Here is a 23406-nt window from a genome sequence, read left to right as displayed (position 1 = left end):
TAATCATATAATTGTATTTGAGTATTTGAGGAATAAAAACGTTTCCGGAATGCATTCTGTGTACTTTTAAACGACTCTTATCAACTTTATTTCGCCACACGTATAGCAACCGTTTTAAAATGTCACGTCTCATTTTCATAGTATAAAATGTCATAAACTGTAATTTTAATTGCTTTTCAATTACAAAAACCAATATATTACTTACTTTCATTTTTTCTAAATACCCTCGACCGATATAAGTTTGTATCACCTGATTTTTCGCCAATATATATCATCGAATGTAATCTTTTTCAAAGAGAGTGAATGCAACATAAAAGTTTCATGAGCAAAAACAACAGATATTGATAAAATTTATTTCCGTATGAAACAACAAAACCTAATATGACAGGCTCCAGGAAACTGTGTATTCAGTGTCTGAAATGCAATGGATATAGTATATATCAAAAAAAAATATTTAAAATTATTCCTTTTTTTTTAGTTTATTTCAAATAAAGACTTATATTTTTTTAAAGACATTTCTTGTTAAGTATAATTATTATGTCGCTCTTTAAATGATCAATCGTAGCACTAGGAAGTGTTCTGGATGCATAATGTGTACTTTTAAACGACTTTAATGAACTCCTTTTTGCGCCACATGAATAGAACTTGTTTTTAAGTTTGTATCCTCATTTGTATAATATTAAACCTCATAAACCTTCTACATTGTATACTGCATTTCAATCACAATATCAATGAAATATTCGAATCTTTAAACATATCAGCGATCAAAGTTTGCATCATCTGATTTTAAAACTAGAAAGATATGTTTCATATAAGACATCTTGACTTAATATGACAGGCTCCCAAAAATAACACTGTGCATTCAGTGACTTCAATTCAATGAAAGATAGAAAAAACATACAATTATTATTCATTAGGTTTTATTCAGGACTTTAGACAAAAACAGCGCATTGTACTTTCAAAAAGGAATTAACACTTTATTTTTTAAATTTATTTGAATAGAGATAAATATATTTTGAAAGACATTACTTGTCAAAGTGTGTGTAAAATGTGATATAAAGGAGAATAAAAGTTGATTTTGAAATTCAATTTATGTTTCATTTTATTTTTAGAGATTATATCCTAAAGGTGACTCTGCCATTAAAGTTTAAACTGTTCTATTTTTCCTGGTTTGCGTTATGGGTCCTTGTTGCGCGGTTAGGTTTATGATTATATAGGTTAATAGCTATATCAATTCATTAGATAGATGGCTATTAAATTTGATTATGTTTGATGACCTTTCAAATTTACTGCATATAGCAATGTGAATTAAATCAATACTTATTATCACATCATATCAAACAGTGCCTTGTACGTTTAAATGTAGCCCAAACCTACCCTTTACAGTTAGGTTGATGTTTGCCTCCATTTTGTTTAAGTGGTTTTGTACTTAAAAGAATTATTATAACCTTTGGTAGATATGTAAATACTATGAATATCTTGAAAAAATCATGTGTTGATGATGTTGTATCTTACGACCGTAGCTGGTCGTCGTTTTTTGTTTTCTGCACTGTATCCTTGTTTAAAATTTGCTGTGTCATTGACAAATGTGAATAATTCAATTTGTAATTCCACTTTCGCAACACAGCAGTTGTACCATTTGAAGCAGAACCTTCTAAATCAATCTGAAACACATGGAAAGTTTTTCTCTATGCTAATGAGTTAGTTATGTCCCCTCTCTATATGCCGCTTATATTGTAGACCGTCACCGCTGTTGGTCGTTAACAATGGCACAAGTAAACGCATTCCTTTTTCTTTTTTGAAACAACAATAAGACGCATAATATTCAATGATATTTATTTGATAAAATTTATTTAAGAAAACAATAACAAACAATAATGTTTTGAAACATCATATAGAAACGTTTAAAATGAGATCTTTAGATTACAATACTCACACGTAAAATATGCATATTCATAATATGTTGTTGAAATAAAAGCAAAAGAAATATGGCCTCAATAAAAACTCATGATTTTCATTCTATATGCTCAACTTGCATAAAATTTACATTTGTAAACCAGCCTCTACAACATTAGTTACTTCACATATCAAGGGAAATGAACAGAAAATGCTGTAGTATAAAAATATTCTAAAACATTCGTCAAATTCATCTTAAAAGTATCCTAAGACTCGTGGAGTTAGGTATTGTTGTTTTTTCACTTTTGACTGCTCTAATTTTAATTTTTAAACGTTTAAATATACGGCAATTTAGAACACAAAAAATATAAAGTAATCATATATAGCTCGACCTTATCCAAAATTCAACTGAAAGCTGTGACGATTAAATATTATGATGACCGAAAAATATTTTATGTACATATTACTAATTTCACGTAATGCTACTCATCTAACTTTGGCAATGTTGATGATTATCCGATTCTTAAGGCTGAATACATGTCTTATGTTCCCTGGTTTAGGATAAAATGGTTAGCAGTCAAAATGAATTTAACAATACTTTTATCTTTAAGATGATTTTGACGATATGTTTTTAATAATAATTATCATGATTGCACGAATCACTTGGGAATAACAAGGACATTTGATATTTTATAAATGCAGTAAAACAATTTCAATTTCCAATCTAATGTTTATATATCTCTGTCATTAGTGATATTTATGTCTCTCAGACCTTTTAAAAATACGATATCAGATCATGTTAGCATTTATAATTTCAAACCGTAAGAGATCAATTAGTAAATAAAAAAATATTGATTGTACTACCACCCTAGATAATAAAACCAGAATGTTAAGTCAAAAGTACTTTGACCTTAATTTTGATCTTTTAGATTTTCAAATGGTCTTTGTTTTTCTATGCCATTAAGATTGAATGTCGTTACAATATCTTGATGTGTGTTCATCTTTAACTGCCGTCAGTTAATAGTACATGGAACATTAACAAAAAACCCATGAAACATTGTCTACATATTATTTTTTTGTGATTTGGTTATTTTAATTTTAATTATTTTCCTAATAAAATATTAATACTTAAATTCCCAAACTACCGCTGATCAATACAAGAAATTAACAAGTTTGCATAACTGTGAATCAAATCAATATGTTATATCACATTTCAAACTGTCACCTATGTTTTAAATTTCTCATGATAATGCATAAACAAAAAGGGAAAAACAACAGTTAGCGGTAATAGATGTCAATACAAAAATCGTCTCTTTAGCAACAACTGATTGAGCCGAATCTACTTAAAATGTCTGGCTCCGAAATACTATGTCTTTTGTGTAATGATATCTGCAAATATCAATATAACATTGGAAATAAAATGAAATATCATCATTACAAAAATTAAAGATAAAACTATCATAGGAAATAAAAATGGAACATATTTGAAAATTGACTGTTAGCATTATTCAGAAGGGAAAACTTTATTTTGATTTTAACAACATGCCATAGGCTTAAGCGGACGGCATGAGCATTTAGAAAGTATATCATGGCCTTTTTAACTTTTTTGGATTCGAGCGTCACTGAGGAATCTTTTGTTGACGAAACGCGCTCTGGCGTATATAACATTTGTGTAAAAAATAAAATATACCAAGGGGAAAATCAAAACAAATAAATTGCATTATTCAGAAGAGAAAAAATATTTCGTTAAAACGTTCGTACATATATTTATTTGAAAACAATGACATTATAAGTTATACAGAAATAGAATATACTAACCGTTCTGTTCAAGTCTTTACTGATGTTAGCAAAACTTGGTCTGTCTCCAGGATCAAACGACCAGCACAATTCCATTATACGCTGTCAATGTAAATAAAACTTTAAAGTTCAATATTTTAAACGGTCAGATATGATATATTATGCATTACCATAAAGTTTTTTTTTTTATTTAATGCGTTTCCCTCGGTTTTAGTTTGTTACCCCAATTTTGTTTGTTGTTCATGGATTTACGAGTTTTGAACAGCGGTATACTACTGTTGCCTTTATTTGGTCTAGTAAAAAAATTATTTATCATTTTTTGGTAGAAATATACATTCAGAAAAAATGACAAAGTATTTTTTTAGCTGTGGACAAACCCACAGTCGCATAAGATACAAAAGTAATTACAAGAGCAACAAAACTTACATAACCAACACTATTTTGTATAACACTGCCATATACTATTAATTTTAATTAAAATTAGGGCATCTTCTTTAAGATTTAAAAAAATACCTTCATTGCTTTTGCACTTTTTATTTTATCTATCTCTTCGTATTGATTGGTACATATTCTCCATATAATAGATTCAGGTAACTGTCCAAAAAAGGGATACCTCCACGTGACCAATTCATAAACTATAGTCCTGTAATATATTTATCAATATAAGAGGAAAAAATAAAATAAATATAAGCAGAACAACAACATACAAGTTTTGTGCACACCATTTTCATATTATGGTGTATTCATTTAAAGTGTTATATATGTTGTCATATCGGACCTCTTATATCTGACTTTATTGTATACGTTTTGGTCATTTTCAAGGCAATACGGTAACTTATAGTTGCTTTCATTCACGTCATTTGGACCTTGGGTTGTAATATTTGGTATAATTGGCAAGCAACCATATTCTATATAGGTAAACCTACTCATTATGATTTGATATGACAATTTAATCAGATCCACTGTTCAACCTTTCGAATCTTGCATGTGCAAATTCTAAACACACAAAGGTTCATAACACAATTTGAAAGACTGCACATTGGATCTGGTTATAGTAACCGTACAAGCCAATAATTATTCTTTATAATGTAAGTCAGCATATTTAGTTGTATATTATTGAAATATGCTAGTTTTTAAAAACGCTATTTTGGCTTCCAGCTCTATTGACTTGAACACCACTGATAAGTCATATGTAGGTGAGACGACTCTGACGTGTTTTATCATTAGCTTAGTAATTTGTACGAGTTTTTAGTTCATTTGAAACACCATTTATTGCCTCGAAAAATTGACATTTAAAATATGAAACAATTGATATTCTTTCAGGAATATTTTTCTACACGGATTGATGTTATCCAGACTAAAAATATTCCCCTTAAGAAAGTGAAATAAACATTTGTCATTTCTTTTCCCTAAAGGTCCGTCTGGTTTACGCTGAAAAGAACACATCTGGAAATTGTCCACTTTACAAATCAAATTAGAAGTTCAATAATCATACTTGTAACGCAAACTTTATGAAACAGACAAATTATGAAAAAGGTAGGTATTGGCTCAATAGACTTTTATTTTCTTTATGCTGATTTGAATCCAATACATTTTCCACATATAATTTTGAAGCTATATTTGAAACGAAATTGTTACCACATAGCACCTTGTATTTTTGAAAACCAGAAAAATTGTTCGGATAAAAACATTTCCAAAACTGTGTGTTTTCTTTTTGCATCACATGCAGGTATTATATTTCACACGAGCCTGTAATTCAGTTGGTGTCGTTGGTTATAAATAATAAAATCAACGGTACCAATTTTGTTGCACCAGATGCGCATTTCGACAATACATGTCTCTTCAGTGATGCTCGTGGCCAAAATATTTGAAATCCAAAGCATATATAAAAGATGAAGAGCTATAATCCAAAAGGTCCAAAAAGTATAACCAAATTCGTGAAAGGAATCAGAGCTTTGCATAAGGGAGATACATTCCTTAATTTATAATAATTTCCAACACTCCGTAACAGCAAAATTTAAGAACACAAAAAATCCGTATTTTCATGCCAGTACCGAAGTACTGGCTACTGGGCTGGTGATACCCTCGGGGACTAATAGTCCACCAGCAGAGGCATCGACCCAGTGGTAGTAATAAAATCAACGGTACCAATTTTGTTGCACCAGATGCGCATTTCGACAATACATGTCTCTTCAGTGATGCTCGTGGCCAAAATATTTGAAATCCAAAGCATAAATAAAAGATGAAGAGCTATAATCCAAAAGGTCCAAAAAGTATAACCAAATTCGTGAACTGTGTAACATTTCTATTTATAGTACATACTTTAGGCCGTTTATAGTTTTTTTTTATAACTGACTATGCGATTTGACTTTGAAAATCGTACGGGGACCTATAATTGCAAATTTCTGTGGCACTTTGGTTCTTGTGGAGAGTTGTATCATTGGAAAGTATATGTTTATTTAGTTTGATATATACGAAAAGAGAACTAAAGTTTTTATATATAAAACATATCCATGTTTAAATGTTTTCTTGCTTTCAGTCTATTCAGTCAAAATTTTACAAACAATGATACAAAATATCACGTGAAATTTGATATGATAGTCTGATAGACTCACCTGAAAGTCTGATTATAATACTTACCCGAAAGCAAAAACGTCTGATTCTTTTGTGCATTCTGCCTTCATGTAAATGATTGGTGGATCAACCATCAATGTACGTAGAATTTCAGGGGCCATGTATGTAAGATATCCTCTTGGTACACAAGCTAATCCCTCTCTGTAAGAATATAAGGAAAACAAGGATAACATAACGACATGAACACAATTGTATTCTTTTGTTTGATTAATAAGAACAGCAACAGTTGATGGAAATTCAAGATTCTACATTCGTAAAGCTATTTTGAATATTCAAACCATAATGAAAAAACTTATTCATGAAACAAAACACTCTTATGTTCAATTGATATTAAAAAAAAGAGGGACGAAAGATACCAAAGGGACAGTCAAACTCATAAATCTAAAACAAACTGACAACGCCATGGCTAAAAGTGAAAAAGACAAACATGCAACATCACACATGACACAACATAGAAAACTAAAGAATAAACAACACGAATTACACCAAAAAATAGTGGTGATCTCAGGTGCTACGGAAGGGTAAGCAGATCCTGCTCCACATGTGGCACCCGCCGTGTTGCTTATGTGATAACAAATCCGGTAAATAGGCTAAGGTAGCACTCCACAGTTAGAAAATAAAATAAAAAATGAGCCACAAAATGTTTTATCATCTCCTATTCCTGGATTCCTAATACATTAACCTAACTGTTGGTGTTGTACATGTGAATATGTATGTTATCAGTATCTTCCATAGATTTGATTTTCAAAGGTTAAAAGGGTGAAAATTAATTCCTTTTATGTGTATCCATGGCAACATTCTGCATTTATTTCCCAAAAAATATTGCAAAAAGGGGGGTGAACATGTCACATTTCCCCCAAAATTTGGATCAAACTAGAATTTCAATGCCTTTGAGTGATACCTTTTTAGAAACTGTTTTCCTTAATCTTCCTAATGGTCCAATAAAAAATGGGGTCTTTCGCCTCATTTTTTCGTAAAATCCAATTACAAAGTTCGTGCGATAAAAAGTTGGAAAACATCATTACAATAATTGCCGGACCAATGTATGGTAGGGACATGCAAATACGGACTGTCATACAGAAAACAGCCTATATTACATATATAACATAACCTTGATGTTCATATAAACCCATTACAAAAGCTCTTTAAATACACAGCTATCCAAAAATGAATTTTATTGCACACTAGCTCTCACATTTGAAAAATTCACAGGGTCCAAAATGCAAAACTACACATCTAACTTTGGAGTGCTAGCTAATCGGTAGGTCACATTCATGAAAGGGAAGGGGATTGTAGTAACGACTATAAGGAACAGATCCGATATCATTTGTGAAACGGTTATTCAAACCAACTCGTGATGGCGTCCATAAAATTTACGAAGGGATGATTTCAACTGCCCCATTTGAACCTCTTGGTTTGATAGCTTCTTTGTGAGCAGCAACCCTCTATCAAGAAAATCATGATAGAAAATGCAAGCACGGGAATATCGTATCAATTGGGAGATATATTCTCAAACTGAGCGAAAAGTGACATCGAAAGGGTAAGCAACACACTAAATAGATCTTTATCATATCTACAAAGTAACACGCATAATTGAACAAGAAAATTCTTACATTCGAAAAAACTGTTTTCATACTTCATGTAGTATTGTTCTTAAAGATTATTTCATTCTGATTGTTAAGGATTGCTTTCAATACAATTACCAATTAACTTCAAGTCGTCAAAACTCATCATAGATCGGTAATGATTAAGATTAAAGAACATTTTATTCAGGTAGATAAAATGATGATTTGTTTTCCTTCTTAAAATCATGGTTTCAGGTCATGCGCTTATTTTTATCCGTCTTTCCTCATATACTAATTACCTATCATGTTGTGGTTCCACAATTCCATAATCCATAACACTGACGCGTGCTTTTGGACACAAAAATATATTTCTTGTATTAAGATTTTTCACCACTATTCCTTTTGCATGAAGATATCCCATTCCATGAGAGATCTGCCGTAGAAGCTGTATTTTGGACTGCATACTTGAGACTTCTTTCTGGATATGTATATGTTCGTATAACGATACGCCATCTTGTATGCTAAAAAAAAAGAAACAGAAAACATGAGTGTAGGCTCAACATTTAAATGTAGTTAATTACATATTTTGTTTTCGATCAATTAGATTAAGTTCAAATATGTATCACATACTCTCTCGTCATTTTTTGTTCACCTTTATTTATATTTTCAATTAATCTTGATTACAGCATGAATTAATTTCATTGATGATATATTCTATAATGTGTTAATATACCTTTCAATAATGGAATATTTGTTGAAATCTGTACACGATCCCATAAATAAAGCAACATTTTCGTGACGAACTCGCTGCATCTTTGTAACCAAATGCCAGAAATCTAAAGCTGTGTAACTGCCATAATAATGTATGTTGACATCACCATGCCATTTCCCTCTATAATTGCAAATGGTCATATATATATTCTTGAAATTGAAATATAATCGGGAAGTAACTGTTTTTGTAAATGTTTGTGCAATGCTCTAGAAAAAAGTTATTACAGAGCGCAAATTTAATTTGGGCAATAATACTTCGATAATAACTAAAACACTTTTTTGAAAGCGTCTTACATGTATAATCGTGAACAATATGAAAAGTAGCTGTATGCATAGAGCGGTCAATTCAGCTCCAGATTGAAAGAACAACAGAAAACATAATTGAAATGGCAAAACAAATGAAGAAAATACATATAATAGACCAAAGACTATTATGTACACTGAAAATTAATTATTAAGCATCACAAAACACATGATTATCGCGGCATTCTTCAGATACCATGGAAAGATATAAGCAGGTCTTTTTTAGTCTTGTTGTATGGTTCAAACATATTGATATGTCACCACCGATCATGAATAACGATTAACGAGAAAATAATGTTTTTGTCTCTATGACACAGTCACCATTTCCATTCCCAATTTTATGAGTGAGTTTATTCAACAAATTGAACATTTCCACATATCTGGTCATCTACGACACTAACAATTTATTACACAGATAGAACGATGACGAATATAACGCTTTTGTATTTATATGAATTTGAATTTAAAATTTCGAAAAAATGCATAGCTTCCTTGTTCACAGCTACACATTTTTACTCTTAGGAAACTCGACTAATGTAACCAAAGACGGTAACATTTACTCCGTTATGTTTTCAGGGTGATAGTTTTCTTATTGACAATCATACCACATCTTATTTTGATATCAACTTGGAGATATTTACTTTATACAACAATTTCAATATGTTATAAAAGACTTATTTCACATCATATACAAGTGGTCAACAATCTTAAGTTAACTAGTTTGAAATATTTTTGTTTGGTACTATAAGAGCATTTTTTTTAGATTTGCCCACACAGTTTTGATCTAAAGTATCAATGGTATGTGTTAATCGGATATGCTAGGCTGTGTGTTTTTGTGTGTATGCAAATTGACATTGACCGTATTTATTGTTTAAATGTTGGTTCATTTATATGTCTCGGATAAAAGGGTGACGTTCATTTTCGTTAAACAAAAACAATGTTTTGTTAATAAGACAGCTGAAACCCGTTTATGGGTGCGGGGTGTTTTCCTTCTGTTGAAGACCAACTGATGGCCTTGTGCTATTTTTTGCTCTTTGGTCAGATTGTTTTCTCTGTTAGACATTCCCCGTTTCTATACTCAATTTAAAATTAGCGCAATAAGAAACAATAACCTTTTTATAATCAACGTTATTTTTATTTGTAACTGTCAACATTTCACACGGATAAGAAACATTACCTTTCTACTTAATTTTCCGTTGTCATTTTTACGCATTTTAATTTGAACGAATGCTTTTAAACATAATTTAAGCGGAATAAGTAGTATTTTGTACAACAGAAATACTTTATCTTACCGGTAAATGACCCGATCTCTGCCAGTCCGAAAACACGTGGTAAATTCAAGGTCTTCGTATGGAATGGAAAATTCCTTCAGGTTTGTGAGATCTTCAGCTGACGGATTTCTAAAAGTAATGACTATATTTATGGAGATACGATGTTGAAATGTACAAGATATGTTTTACAGCGCACATATATTATTAGTTACAACGGTGTGTTAGTGACCTAATACGATATATATGAGGTCAGTAGATTCGATATCCCCATATGGCATTTAATGACCCTATAAATATCGTATTAGATCACTAGCACACCGTGTAGTGAATTTGTCTAACCGACTGTCTTCCCATGTGGTATTTAGACTATCGACCTATCAAAGTGATCAAGTCTTCAATACTTTAAGTTAAAGAACCTACTTCGATTTGTCTATGCAAAAAACAATCGTCAAAAATAACGACGAGTTAGCTTTAAATTTGTTCTATTAATGTATTTCAATGGTTCATCATCAGTTTCTTCGTCTGTTTAAACCTTTCAAATTTCCTTTTTGTTTTGAACGGGAAGTAACTCCTTTCTAACCCCATATGGTTGCTAACACTATATTGTAACTAACAATGTATTTTATAGGGCACCCTATACCAAATATATATAGTCACAACGTGCAGTCCGTTAACCAATCATAATCCCCATAAATCTAAAGGAGGTAAGATAAATTGTATATACATGTAGAAGCATGATGTGTTATTAAATCATCATGTAGTATCTATAATCTGTAAAGCGTTTTTCGCGGATCTGTTGGACTAATTTTTCAGTAGGTTTTTTTTGTCATTTCATCAACTAAATGTCTTGCGGTTAACATAATAAAATTAACGGTACCAATTTTCTTGGACCAGAAGCGCATTTCGACAATACATGTCAGTGATGCTCGTGACCAAAATATTTGAAATCCAAAGCTTATATAAAAGATGAAGAGCTATAATCCAAAAAGTCCAAAAAGTATAGCGAAATCCGTGAAGGGAATCAGAGCTTTGCATGAAGGAGATACATTCCTTATTTTATTATAATTTCTATCATTTTGTAACAGCAAATTTTAATATCACAAAACAATCCGTATTTTCATGCCAGTACCGAAGTACTGGCTACTAGGGCGGTGAACCCCTCGAGGACTATATACTAAACTTATGACAATTTTTTGTATTCTAAAAAGTAAACCCCGTTTAGAGTATTTATTGGTTGCTGTTGCAATGATCATTAACCTCTCTATTAAAAAAAATAGAGTAGTGGTCAAGAAAGATCCCAAGTGTTTGGTATGAGACGCATTTTCGTGTATTTATCATCATCTACTTCAAGTATTGCCAATGAAAACAATGAGATCATGTAGAAATGTAACATAACTCAGAGAACCTGTGTATGTGTAAGAAACTGAGCATAGCATTAATGCACCAGATTGAACTGATATAGAATGTTTTTTTCGAGATTTTAATACATCGGATTATAATTCATAACTTGGACTATGGTATGCTTACCGGTACATAGAACGGTTTTCTAAATTGTCAAACACTGTACTCTTTTCTTCTTCTAAAAGAAAAAAAATATTCTAAATCATAATTAAAACCTACATGTTTACAAGAATACTTAGAAACCTGTACGCTTACACTTATGATAACGAAGATTAAGGATGTTACAAGTATTATTTTGAATATATACGTACTATTAAACTAATTGATAATACTGATGGTTTTAATGTTACTCCACCAGATGCACATTGCATCCTTTGATGTCTCCTCTATGTTGCTGCAGGCCAAAATATTTGAAAATCTCAAATCTAACATAGGAATTATCGTTGTTTTTCTTATTTGATGTTAGGCTTTATTAAGAAAAACCAAACATAACTGAAATGATGAACATTGATTTTTGTTAACGTTTTTTTAGCATGCTATCTCTTGGCCAACCTCTTCAAAAAAAACGAACGTATGAATCCTACCTCCATGTACACGACACATTTCTGAAAATTTCTTAATAAGTTTCTGAGTCAAATATCTGAAAATTAGAGCCCGATATTACTTTACATAATAGACAGAACTGTTAAATGTATGTTGTCTATAAACTTATGGTAGATAGATATTAGTTTGTTCCTGTTCTATATTCGACATTCGCAGTCAAACATTTCAGGCATATTCGAGATGAGTGTTAAAGTTAAGGTTTTTTGCTGCAATACATTATTCTGTAAGACCACTTTCTTGAGGAAAAAATAAGATAACATGCTGCAATTTCGTTCGAACCCGTTAGTCCCTACTGTTCAACTGTCTTAGGTAATATATTCCATAATGTATCTATCACTCCCTATTCTTCGCATTATAATGAAAAAATGAAATAATAATATAACTTGCATAAACCCCTAACTAAACCCCTAACGGGAGGGATTGTACCTGATATTCATATGATGAAGACATAATCTTTCAATCAGTTTAATTGAGGTCTGGAGCTGGCATGTCAGTTAACTGCTAGTAGTCTGTTGTTATTTATGTATTATTGTCATTTTATTTATTTTCTTTTGTTACATCTTTTGACATCGGACTCGGACTTCTCTTGAACTGAATTTTAATGTGCGTATTGTTATTATTTTACTTTTCTACATTGGCTAGAGGTATAGGGGGAAGGGTTGAGATCTCATAAACATGTTTAACCCCGCCGCAATTTTGCGCCTGTCCCAAGTCAGGAGCCTCTGGCCTTTGTTAGTCTTGTATGATTTTAAATTTTAGTTTCTTGTGTATAATTCGGAGTTTAGTATGACGTCCATTATCACTGTACCATTATGCATATTTTAGGGGCCAGCTGAAGGACACCTACGGGTGCGGGAAATCTCGCTACATTGAAGACCCATTGGTTGCCTTCGGCTGTTGTTTGCTCTATGGTCGGGTGGTTGTCGCTTTGACATATTCACCATTTCCTTTCTCAATTTTATGCAATAATGATCATACATCAGTTATTAATAAACGTACCTTTCTGTTCTAGAACTTTTCTCGAAAGAGGCCACGTGTGATATGGTTTGATTTTACAGACTGGTTCAGCCACACGTGATGTTCGCTGGCTTTGTGAAGGTGCACTTCTTGTAACTGTTAAATTTTGTCGGCTTCCAGATTCTCCCACGCTGAGTGTTAAAAAATTCTTTTTGTTGTCATCAGTAAGTACTTCATTAATATTCGAAAATGAGTTATGAATAGATGAAAATGGATGAAGCGATGGTGAGGCGTCAGCTGATTTATTGTTTCTAATATATACATAGTTTGGGTCATCTGCATCGTTTATGCTAATTAGGTCAAGTTGTAGTTTTTGAGTTCGTATCAAGACCGGATGTGTATTTGATATTATATCTGTTTCGCATCCGGAGTCAGATCCTGATCGTGTCTGAATTTCCGGTATGAAAACTTTGTCATGATCATGTGTATTATGTGATTTTACTCTAGAATTTATCCATACATAGAATCGTCGAAAAACTGAAGGAAATATATTTTCCGCTCCTTCTGACCGATGACGGACTAAACTATTTAAATTTGGCGATTTTTTACAAGCACATCTGTTTTTATAAAATGCAGTTTGTTCTTTTGTCTGGAGAACTTTAGTCCAATGTTCTTCACCTGTAGAAATAAAACTAATCTTATAAACATGATTAAACGGTTTTTACCGCAATAACTTAAACAAATAGAACTGCCTTGTACAAAGCTTTAAAAATTGCATGATTACAAAGGCAATTTGTATACCAAGATGCATGTTCGTTACGTTGTCGACAAAGACGAGCACTAACTGAAATAAGGAATAAAAATAATACTAGTAAACAAAAAGAGACGAACTAATTTCGTTGATTTGGTTAGGTAGTTTAGCTGTAAAATCTTACAACAAATAGATTAACGTTAATGGTTGTTACATTTGTACAGGTCAAAACTTATGAAGCGATCTGTGTAAACGTATTTATTCTTCAAAATACACTCAATATTTAGTGTATCAATTATGCACTGCAGTGAACTCTTTGAATGTTGTCTTTGTCGGTACTACCATTGATTTTATTTTGTCAGTGTAACACATATTTCAAACAACATTATATTGCTATCCATGTATTAACACTAGTTATGACTCTTCATCGCGTATTTTTACTTTTATATATTGTGTTATTGCATAAGGTCAATTTTTTTTATTTTTTACACTCAATCAGTTGGAGGTGTACTGATTGACATTCTACTTTGAGAAACAAGATTTTATTTATTAGTCGTCAGTGTCTGTGAATGTAATTTTTTGGTGTTTATTTTTTGTTAATTGTGTTTGTGCTTAGTATAAATCTCATGCGTCATGGCCTTGAAAACTGAAACTAACAGTTTGTGCTTTTGTTGTGATATCACTACTGTCAAAGTTGAGGGGGCTTGAAAGCTCAAAATGCATGTCAAACCCAGCGATATGTGTTGTGTTCCTAACAGCCACTGTCTGTAAAAAGCATATAACCGGTAATCCATTGGGTGACATATGTTGGTGTGTGTTATATTTGGTTTTCTGTCATTGTTTAAATACAAATATAATGTTGTTGTTGTTTTCTTATTTGAATTGTTTCACATTAGTAAACATGTACCGAGGTCTTTGATGATATGTTCTTGCTCATTGCGAAAGACATCATGGCAATATGTTATTATTCACACACTAATAAATAATAAGGTGCTCCATTATCACTCTTCGTCTATACATTTGATGAAAAAATCAAATCAATGGGCTAAAAGTGCAGATAAATGAATAAAGAATAGGGAAAAGAGAAAAATAGGCCACAAAAATAAAGAATGTATAATAAATGAGTGTTGAAATGTAAAGATCATTGAAAAATAGTCTGACAATGAAAGAACAAAAAAATGAAGATCCCCATCTAGAGCACTATTATAAGTGGCGTTGTAAAGTACAAACAGATGTAATTGAATTGCCTGGAAGTGGTAACTGCTATAAAAAATACTCTTTTAGATTGATTTAATATGATTGTATAATTATCTGATAACCGATTGACTACATGTACGGGTGTATACGCAAAACTTGTGGACACAGAAACCACGCATTCAACCTTTATATGTTTCAATGCCAAAAAAACATAAGTGAGAAATTAAGAGAACCTAATTTTATAACTCAGAAATGTACATGTTGTGTTATCGAGATGTGCATAAACAGGTTCTAGTCAAAAACACCAAAAGAAATCTATCTGAAATAACCTAATTTAGATGGTATTTAGGGTTTATAAGAGAGGGACGAAAGATACCAAAGGGACAGTCAAACTCATAAATCTAAATCCAACTGACAACGCCATGGTCAAAAATAAAAAAGACAAACAGAAAAACAATAGTACACATGACACAACATAGAAAACTAAAGAATAAACAATTATAATTCATATCTCACCTTTCATTGCTTCATTACTTGTGTACTTTGATGATCGATGCGATCTTCTCCTTTTCAGGGAACACCTAAAACAAATCACCCCTGTATATTCCTGAATCTACTACCAATAACTGTTAAGAATGTGTCAATTAAACTGTGTGCATTTGTACTTTATGAAATAGACTTTATTCTAGATTTTAGATGCAATTTGATTTCAGAGATTTTTTTTAAAAACATCGAACAAGATTCTATTTTTTGTTGACCGTTTTAATTCTTTGAATTTCTTCGGCTCAGCAGTTTTCTAAATTATATCTTGTTTTTGTACTTGCAACTACTGTCTTATTAATTTCAAATTAAAATTAAAATGCTTTATTAAATTAATTTAATAATCAACTGATCTTGCAAGAGTCTATTCAATTGAATAAGATTGAGATAGATTAAGTTTACAATCTGTTTCTAATATTTGACAAGTGATAGTTAAATGAATTAAAATTGGATACGATTGAAAGAATTAACTTTTATACCATTAAATTCCTGCAAATGAAATGATGTACTTTTTCTAAAAGCAGACTTAGTTTAAAATAAAAACATTCGTGGAATTCGCTGGAATTTAAGAGTGTGCTAACCATTTTATGTAAATACGTATAAAATTATCCTACCTCTGAGTGCAGCTTGGATGTACCAAACTTGTTATAGAGGATGCCATCCTTAAGTCTTTATAATACCATCAGGACAGCTCTATACAAATACAAACATGACTTTTCTTTATTCAATTAGTTGTAACGTAAATGATACAGTATAGATAGGTAAACATATATCGACCTCATACAAACGAAAAATCAATTGTATATGATACTTTAACTATCTATCAGTTACACAGTTCTATTACTTTTTATTTATGTTTAATATCGAGTACAAATTGAATGTTAAGAAACAAAAGAAACGTTATAAAATTTACATTGACATTATAGTGCCGTCTAGTTTTACTCTTTGATCGAATATTCACCATACATGCTGTTAAATATTCATTCCATCAACACAATGATCCGCGGGAGGTTAATTATTTTTGGGTAAAAACGATGATACGTTTATCGAATTCAGTCAGAACATTAATTAAATAGCAGAATGATTAAAAAAAAATACAAAGAATAAAATAGATGAAAATAGATTAAAATATGAACATGTTGTTTCTTGTCTTCCGTCCTTTGACATTATTGCACTTTAACTTGTTCCTCTATCGCGTTTGCCGTTTTTATCACATCCTAGTAGGAAAAGTATTATTATGATTATTCACTAATATGTCTGTAACATTATGTTTATTAGAATTAAAAAAAATATATAAATCTGAATTGTTCTCCAACTTATCTGTGATTTGAAAATAAAGAAGTGGGCATGATTGATACATTGTATTGACACAATTTTCTATAAAGATAAAGGAACTAAGATAAAAACATATTTTAATCATCATGTGCTTTCAACAATGAGCAACCCCCTAATCAAAATATATTAAACAGTAAGCCATAAAAGGCCCCAGTACGACCAAATGTGAAATGATTAAAAGCATAAAGGGCAACTGTCCAATAAATACTACTAACGATTACCGAAAACAAATATAGTTCTTCACAGAAACTAAATACAACTACTAGATAACAATTTACCTGTCCCTAAAACAAATATAGTTCTTCACAGAAACTAAATACAACTACTAGATAACAATTTACCTGTCCCTAAAACAAATATAGTTCTTCACAGAAACTTAATACAACTGCTAGATAACAAGTTACCTGTCCCTAAAACAAATATAGTTCTTCACAGAAACTTAATACAACTACTAGATAACAAGTTACCTGTCCCTAAAACAAATATAGTAATTCACAGAAACTAAATACAACTACTAGAAAACAAGTTAGCTGTCCCTAAAACAAAAACAAAAACAATTTGAAGGATGACTCATAATCGTGTGATTTTTCATTAATTCTACTATCACATTGATTGGTGTGAAACACTGTAAGTTCAGAAATTAATGCGAGGTTTTTATTATTGCGAAAAATGTGACTGAGTTGTAAATGCAATAATTTAAACTCGCATTTTGAAATATTTTATATGAATTGAACAGGATTTGTCTCTAAATCGTAAAAATTAAAATCGCATTGAAGTCTAAAATGACAAAATCGCAATAATAAATGCACGCAATAATTTCTGAATTTACAGTAATATAAATTATTTCAGATTTCAGCTGTGTCATCAAACATACGTACTCCATAAAAATTCTATAAATCTGGGATACAATTTCGAAATGTTTTCAACAATTTGTGATATCACGAATTAAAAATGAGGAAAAAGAGGTGAGACACTTTCGATCATTTAGAAAAAAGAAAAGATAAAACAATCTACAGATTTCTAATTATTCCGAAGAAAATATGATCAATGAGTGATTAAATTTTCAATTTTTATAATTCGTTAAAAAATGTGATTCAGGTTTTCTTATAGTTCATTTCTAATCTAGCAGTTGTCATTGTTTGGATCTAGTACTTCTCTAATTCGCTGACACAAAACATAAAAATAATAGATGTGTTACCGCGCGTCTGACAGAAGTTTGATTATGGGATGAATTAGCTATAAAACACTAAACATGCTAGCTAAAATACATATCATGCCCTTTTTCAGTGATATAGAGCTCGAGATGAGTGGTTATTATGATATCGTACCTGAGTTCTGATTTTTCAGTCGAGCTATGAAAATGTAACGACGACTCCTAAGCAATTCCTATGTTTCAACAATACATAATTATTCAGGTTTTATCAACCTATAACGTTTCTTTTGTGAGATGGATAAAGGATTACAGGGTATCATTATACACAATTACCTATTAATATGTGATCAGCCCTACATGTTCTACATATATCCCCTACTGCACCATATTCAGCATATTTTAATACCTTTCCCGCATATAAAGTGATGGCGTTTGAGTCTTCAGCGCCTGGGATAATTAATTAAAAAAAAATCTTTTTCATCGTCAGCGCTGGTGTTCACAGTCATCTTCAGCGTCGGACCTAATAATTCCACGGATGGAATAACATCTTCAGCTTAATTTGATAACTAAGTGATTGAATTCTATCAACAGAGAAAGTCTTCATATTTTGAGCGCCAGACAATTATTCATCTTTAGCTCAAGAATTTTTATCACAAATATAAAAATATAACTATATATATGTTAAGACCTACAGGGCTATGTAATACATCGATTATCATTATTTATTTTTGATCTTAGTGTTTTTAACTTGTTTTAGTTATGTCTCTTATAAGTATTTATTTGACTTAAGAAAAGAATAAATAGCACGATGCTTAAATGAACTGTTATTAAACATACCCCCCCCCCCACCCCCTCAACCCAGATCAGTCAAGTCATGCTCTCCGAAAAATTGAAGGAAAATTAAGTTTTATATATTATATAACGACTAATATCAAATATTACTAAATTTTGTTTCAAAAAGTTTGGTCTATTTCATACGCACAAAATCTATGAAATTCAACAACAACGTATCCCAGTCATTAAAAAGCAATTAAACAGTAATCTCTAAATCTCTATTAAACTATTTTAATAGATTTACAAATTCGTCAAGAATAATTTTTAATCAAACGTTCTTGGGTTAACATAAAAATTGTATAATAAACAGGAATACTTTACCTTCTTATCTAACAGAAATTAAAATTCCCAATAAGTATTTCACTTAACAACTTCTATCTAACAGATCGCGTTTTGATTGTGTAATAAATGCAACGTATATATAAAACCAATACCGCTCTTTCGTCAGTAAAGGTATTACAAATGACTTTTGTTTTGCGACATCAAATCCCAATACACCAACATACGAGTTGAATTCAAACTTAATTATTTAGCATTAGAAAATCAATAGACGTAAAGCTGTCGCTCAGATAACTTAGTGTCGTTATTACAGAAAATTCTAAAGAAGCAAATTTGACAAATGTCATTGATGCATCTGTAAGACGGATAGATATTTTGAAAAATTCTGCTGTCTTAGTTTACGTATGAGTTGTAACCATGGAAATGTGAAAGTCTTTTTATATTAACACCTTTCTGATTATTAACTTTCATAACATTGAGATAAAATAAATTTATCATCACACCAATGATATAGTTTGGGGAATCTTTTACGACACTATAAAGTAATTACATGTAATGGGAACTCAACTTTAATAACGAATAACTCTGTCAGCGGCATTGATATTTGTTTTATGAAATTAATTTAAGATCTGTAATGTCAAACCAGAATTTTATAAATTTCTGATGTTTTTTAATTTAAAGTAGAAAATCTGTCACAAATATTTAATTGATAAATGACAAAAAAAAATCGTAATTGACTAGGGACTGGTAACCAATAGTAATTGTTTTATTAAAATTGTTTTTTAATGAGACACCTTGAGTAGTCGTTTCAGAATCGAAAGTACTCTTTATAATCATCTTGTTCAAAAGCGTCCACATTAACAGTCTAACGTTTTTTGTCGTGGCTGGCATCACACTTCTTCTTTCTTTAATTATTCCTCAAACTGCTCCCAGGAAAGCAATCAAACTGGTACCATATCCTTCAAAGGATGTTATGTATCGCATTATTGATTTTAATCATGATATCAGGAGTCTCTCATAGCCTTATAAGTCTGGAGTTTTCGAGTGATTGATAAGGGCAATATGCATATCGTATACTTTAATTCTAAAACAACAAACACTGATCTGATATTATACTGAACAAGAGGGATAGTATTGCACTATTTAATATTTATTATTCATATCATTAACTTTAGAGGACTTAAATCATTAAAGAAAACTATTTCTATGATTCACAGGGAATTGTTGACAACTCTTTCAACAACGTTATAAAAATTTAATAATACGTCCGAAGTATATAGTTGAAAAAAATATAATGTTGCACTGCATCTATATTTTTCAAACCTTTTTTTATAATAACTCTTAATTGGTTTTTGGAGTTTTTCATGTCCGAAATGCTTTGACTGAGCGTCACTGAAGAGTCTTAATTGACTGGCGCATCAAAATATAAGCCTGATACCTTTGATAACACTGTACAGGGTCCATATGTCATTCATTTTTTATTTACAATTTAATTACGCATACTAGTTTAAATACTTTATTGAAGAGTTCTGCCCGACTCACAAACCAGTTAACACTATAACAGTGTGTTCCTAGCGACAATTGATGTTTTCTTATTTGTCAGCTTCGTTATCAGATGTCGTAAACATTAAATCAAACTGGTCGTGCAGGTTTACCATCATCCTTTTTTTTTATCTGTTCCATGGTTTGATTCTAATCCTTATTGTTACTTTTCTATAATATAGATTTCATGGTTCTACTAACAAACACGCAATATCTACCTCACTGTTCATTGTGCACACACGAGTAGACATGATTTAATACATTTTACGACTTTACGGGGATATGAAATTATGTTGGTGGCGTCACAAAATTTTCAGATATTATTCTCTGAACAACTGGAGGAACAGTCATTTATCTAAGGGTGCCGAATGTCGTTTCAAAGTAATACAGTAGACTCCGAAGTGAATTTGAAAACTAAATTTCCTGTAACACATCATTCTTGTGCATGCGTTAACAATCTTCAAGAAAGTACAATTATGGTAAATAAGTATACGATAAAAATTCAAAATCTTAAAGATTACACACAAAAGAAAAAACTGTATAAACTTTAGAAGTAAAATTGCATTTCAACGTTTCTTTAAAAAAAAAATAATCACAAAAATACTGAACTCAGAGGAAAATCAAATCAGAAAGTCTCTAATCATGGCAAAATTCAAATGACAAAACACATCAAATACGAATGGACAACAACAGTCATATTCCTGACTTGGTACAGACATTTTTAAATGTAGAAAATGGTGGATTAAACCTGGTTTAAACCTGGTTTAATTTTGAAGTTGTTGTTTTTAAGATAACTCAAACTTTCGAAATGCGCATCTTAAAAACTATAAAATGCATTGCTAATGACAAAAAAACATGTTAATGTAACCACAAATTATAATAAATGAAAAAATGAATTAATATTAGCCAACTTACTAAATGTGTTTTAATGTAATGTAACAAATTCAAGTTAACCCTCCTTATCGTTATATGGAAAGCCAACCATCAACTAAAACTACGTTTCGTAGTTAAATCTCATTTGTTCATTTACTCTGGAGAGCAACAGGTTATCATTTACACATATGAATGCAACTCTAATTGATATAGTTTATAAACAATTGCATCATTCATAGAAGATCCATCTGGTCATGTCATTCAGGACGGCAACTTGACGTTATCCGTGGAAGAAGTTTAATATCAGTGTCGAATCTCCATTGACAAAATGATAATTCAACAATTTCCTCTCCAAATAAGGAAAATCTCGAATATCCTCATTGGAAATCTGGTGATACAATCAGTATGAAAATAGATTGGAAAATTAGTTTAGCAACATAAAGTGTTATTAGCTATTATTGCTTCCTTTTATCAGTTCTATATTTAGACGACAAGAAACATATGAGAAACTGAATCGACAAATTAGAAATTGAATTTAAACCAATTTCATGTCAATCAGTGCGTCAATATGATTTAAACAGACGTTTTAATTATAATAACGATGATATTGTATGGCTGTTAAACGTCCAACGAAAAAATGCATTTTCAGAACGATAACATGTTAATGTAACATGAACATTAAGCTTTCTTTGTACTACACCGGTACACCGAGTCGAATTTTTACCTGCTTGTTCACTATGTTATAGTCCGCATGACAACATAACATTCTGCGCGAACACATTATTTCAAAACCCAGCCGAAGAGTCTTTGTTCATAGTTTTTAATTCAGCGTGTTTAGAGCATAAGCAACCGAATACAAATTTGAAATACTTCAGTTTTAGCCAGTTAGAATCTGAACCTACGACACCGCATTCCAACCCACCCCAAAACAACACCAAACAAATCAAAAAGCAAACAACAAAATAATTACAAAAATGAATAAATAAATAAACAAATTTTAAAACACAATAAGCCATACGAACCTAATGAAAAGGTGTCCACTTTGATTGCAGTTATCAATTGACAAACCGAATGGTTGAAAATCAAGTTTGCAAATGCTTTACTTTATTCTAATGAAAAAAAATATCAAGACAATGTGAATAGAAAGGTGATAGAAATTTTTATTGACAATTTGAAACATATTAACCATACATCTTTGTGATCAAATAAGTTTTTTAATATCCTATAGGTCTATTGACAGCAGTATCGGTACACATTGAACTTCATAAGACGAGTATTTCAAAAATACATGTTTTTTTTGCGTTAGGCTGGAGGCTTATATGTTGATAAATTCAAAAATTTTTAAAAATACGAAAGGCTGATAAACCAAAATGATTAAAAAGTGTAGTCAAAACGTACAAAGCAATAAAAGCCTTGGATTAGGGAATTTTATTCCTCAATTTATAATGATTTTAAAAATTTTGAAACAGAGTTTTTAATAATATAATATCCGTAATGGCGTGTGCCGATGATATCATTTGAACTAACGGTCCATCAGCAGAGGTACCGACTTTCATATATTTTCAACATGTTACTCTGAATTAATTCATCATTATTCTGTTTTCTACAAATTCTTGATACTGATTACATTTACTGCAATTGAAATGGCCTGGTTGTACAGAAAAAATAGAAATTGCTTGTCCTGTCGATATACTGACATGACTG

The 23406-nt window shown here is 31.1% G+C and overlaps 1 protein-coding gene across 1 annotated transcript; it reads right to left on the bottom strand.

The window, feature by feature from the left end:
• Positions 1 to 1932: 1932 nt before the first annotated feature.
• Positions 1933 to 19502, bottom strand: LOC134715304 (kinase suppressor of Ras 2-like). Its single transcript, XM_063577417.1, has 12 exons — positions 19330 to 19502; positions 16301 to 16379; positions 15663 to 15727; positions 13241 to 13876; positions 11765 to 11816; positions 10259 to 10366; positions 8626 to 8784; positions 8192 to 8413; positions 6334 to 6468; positions 4207 to 4336; positions 3715 to 3795; positions 1933 to 3285 (listed from the first exon to the last, which is right to left on the bottom strand). Exons 2-12 carry the CDS (start codon positions 16345 to 16347, stop codon positions 3211 to 3213), a joined length of 1710 nt encoding a protein of 569 aa, XP_063433487.1. The 5' UTR covers positions 16348 to 16379; positions 19330 to 19502; the 3' UTR covers positions 1933 to 3210.
• Positions 19503 to 23406: the final 3904 nt, after the last annotated feature.

This window comes from Mytilus trossulus, chromosome 4 (genome assembly GCF_036588685.1).
Source record: "Mytilus trossulus isolate FHL-02 chromosome 4, PNRI_Mtr1.1.1.hap1, whole genome shotgun sequence".
Classification (NCBI taxonomy): domain Eukaryota; kingdom Metazoa; phylum Mollusca; class Bivalvia; order Mytilida; family Mytilidae; genus Mytilus; species Mytilus trossulus.
This window is presented reverse-complemented; position numbering and strand designations above follow the sequence as displayed.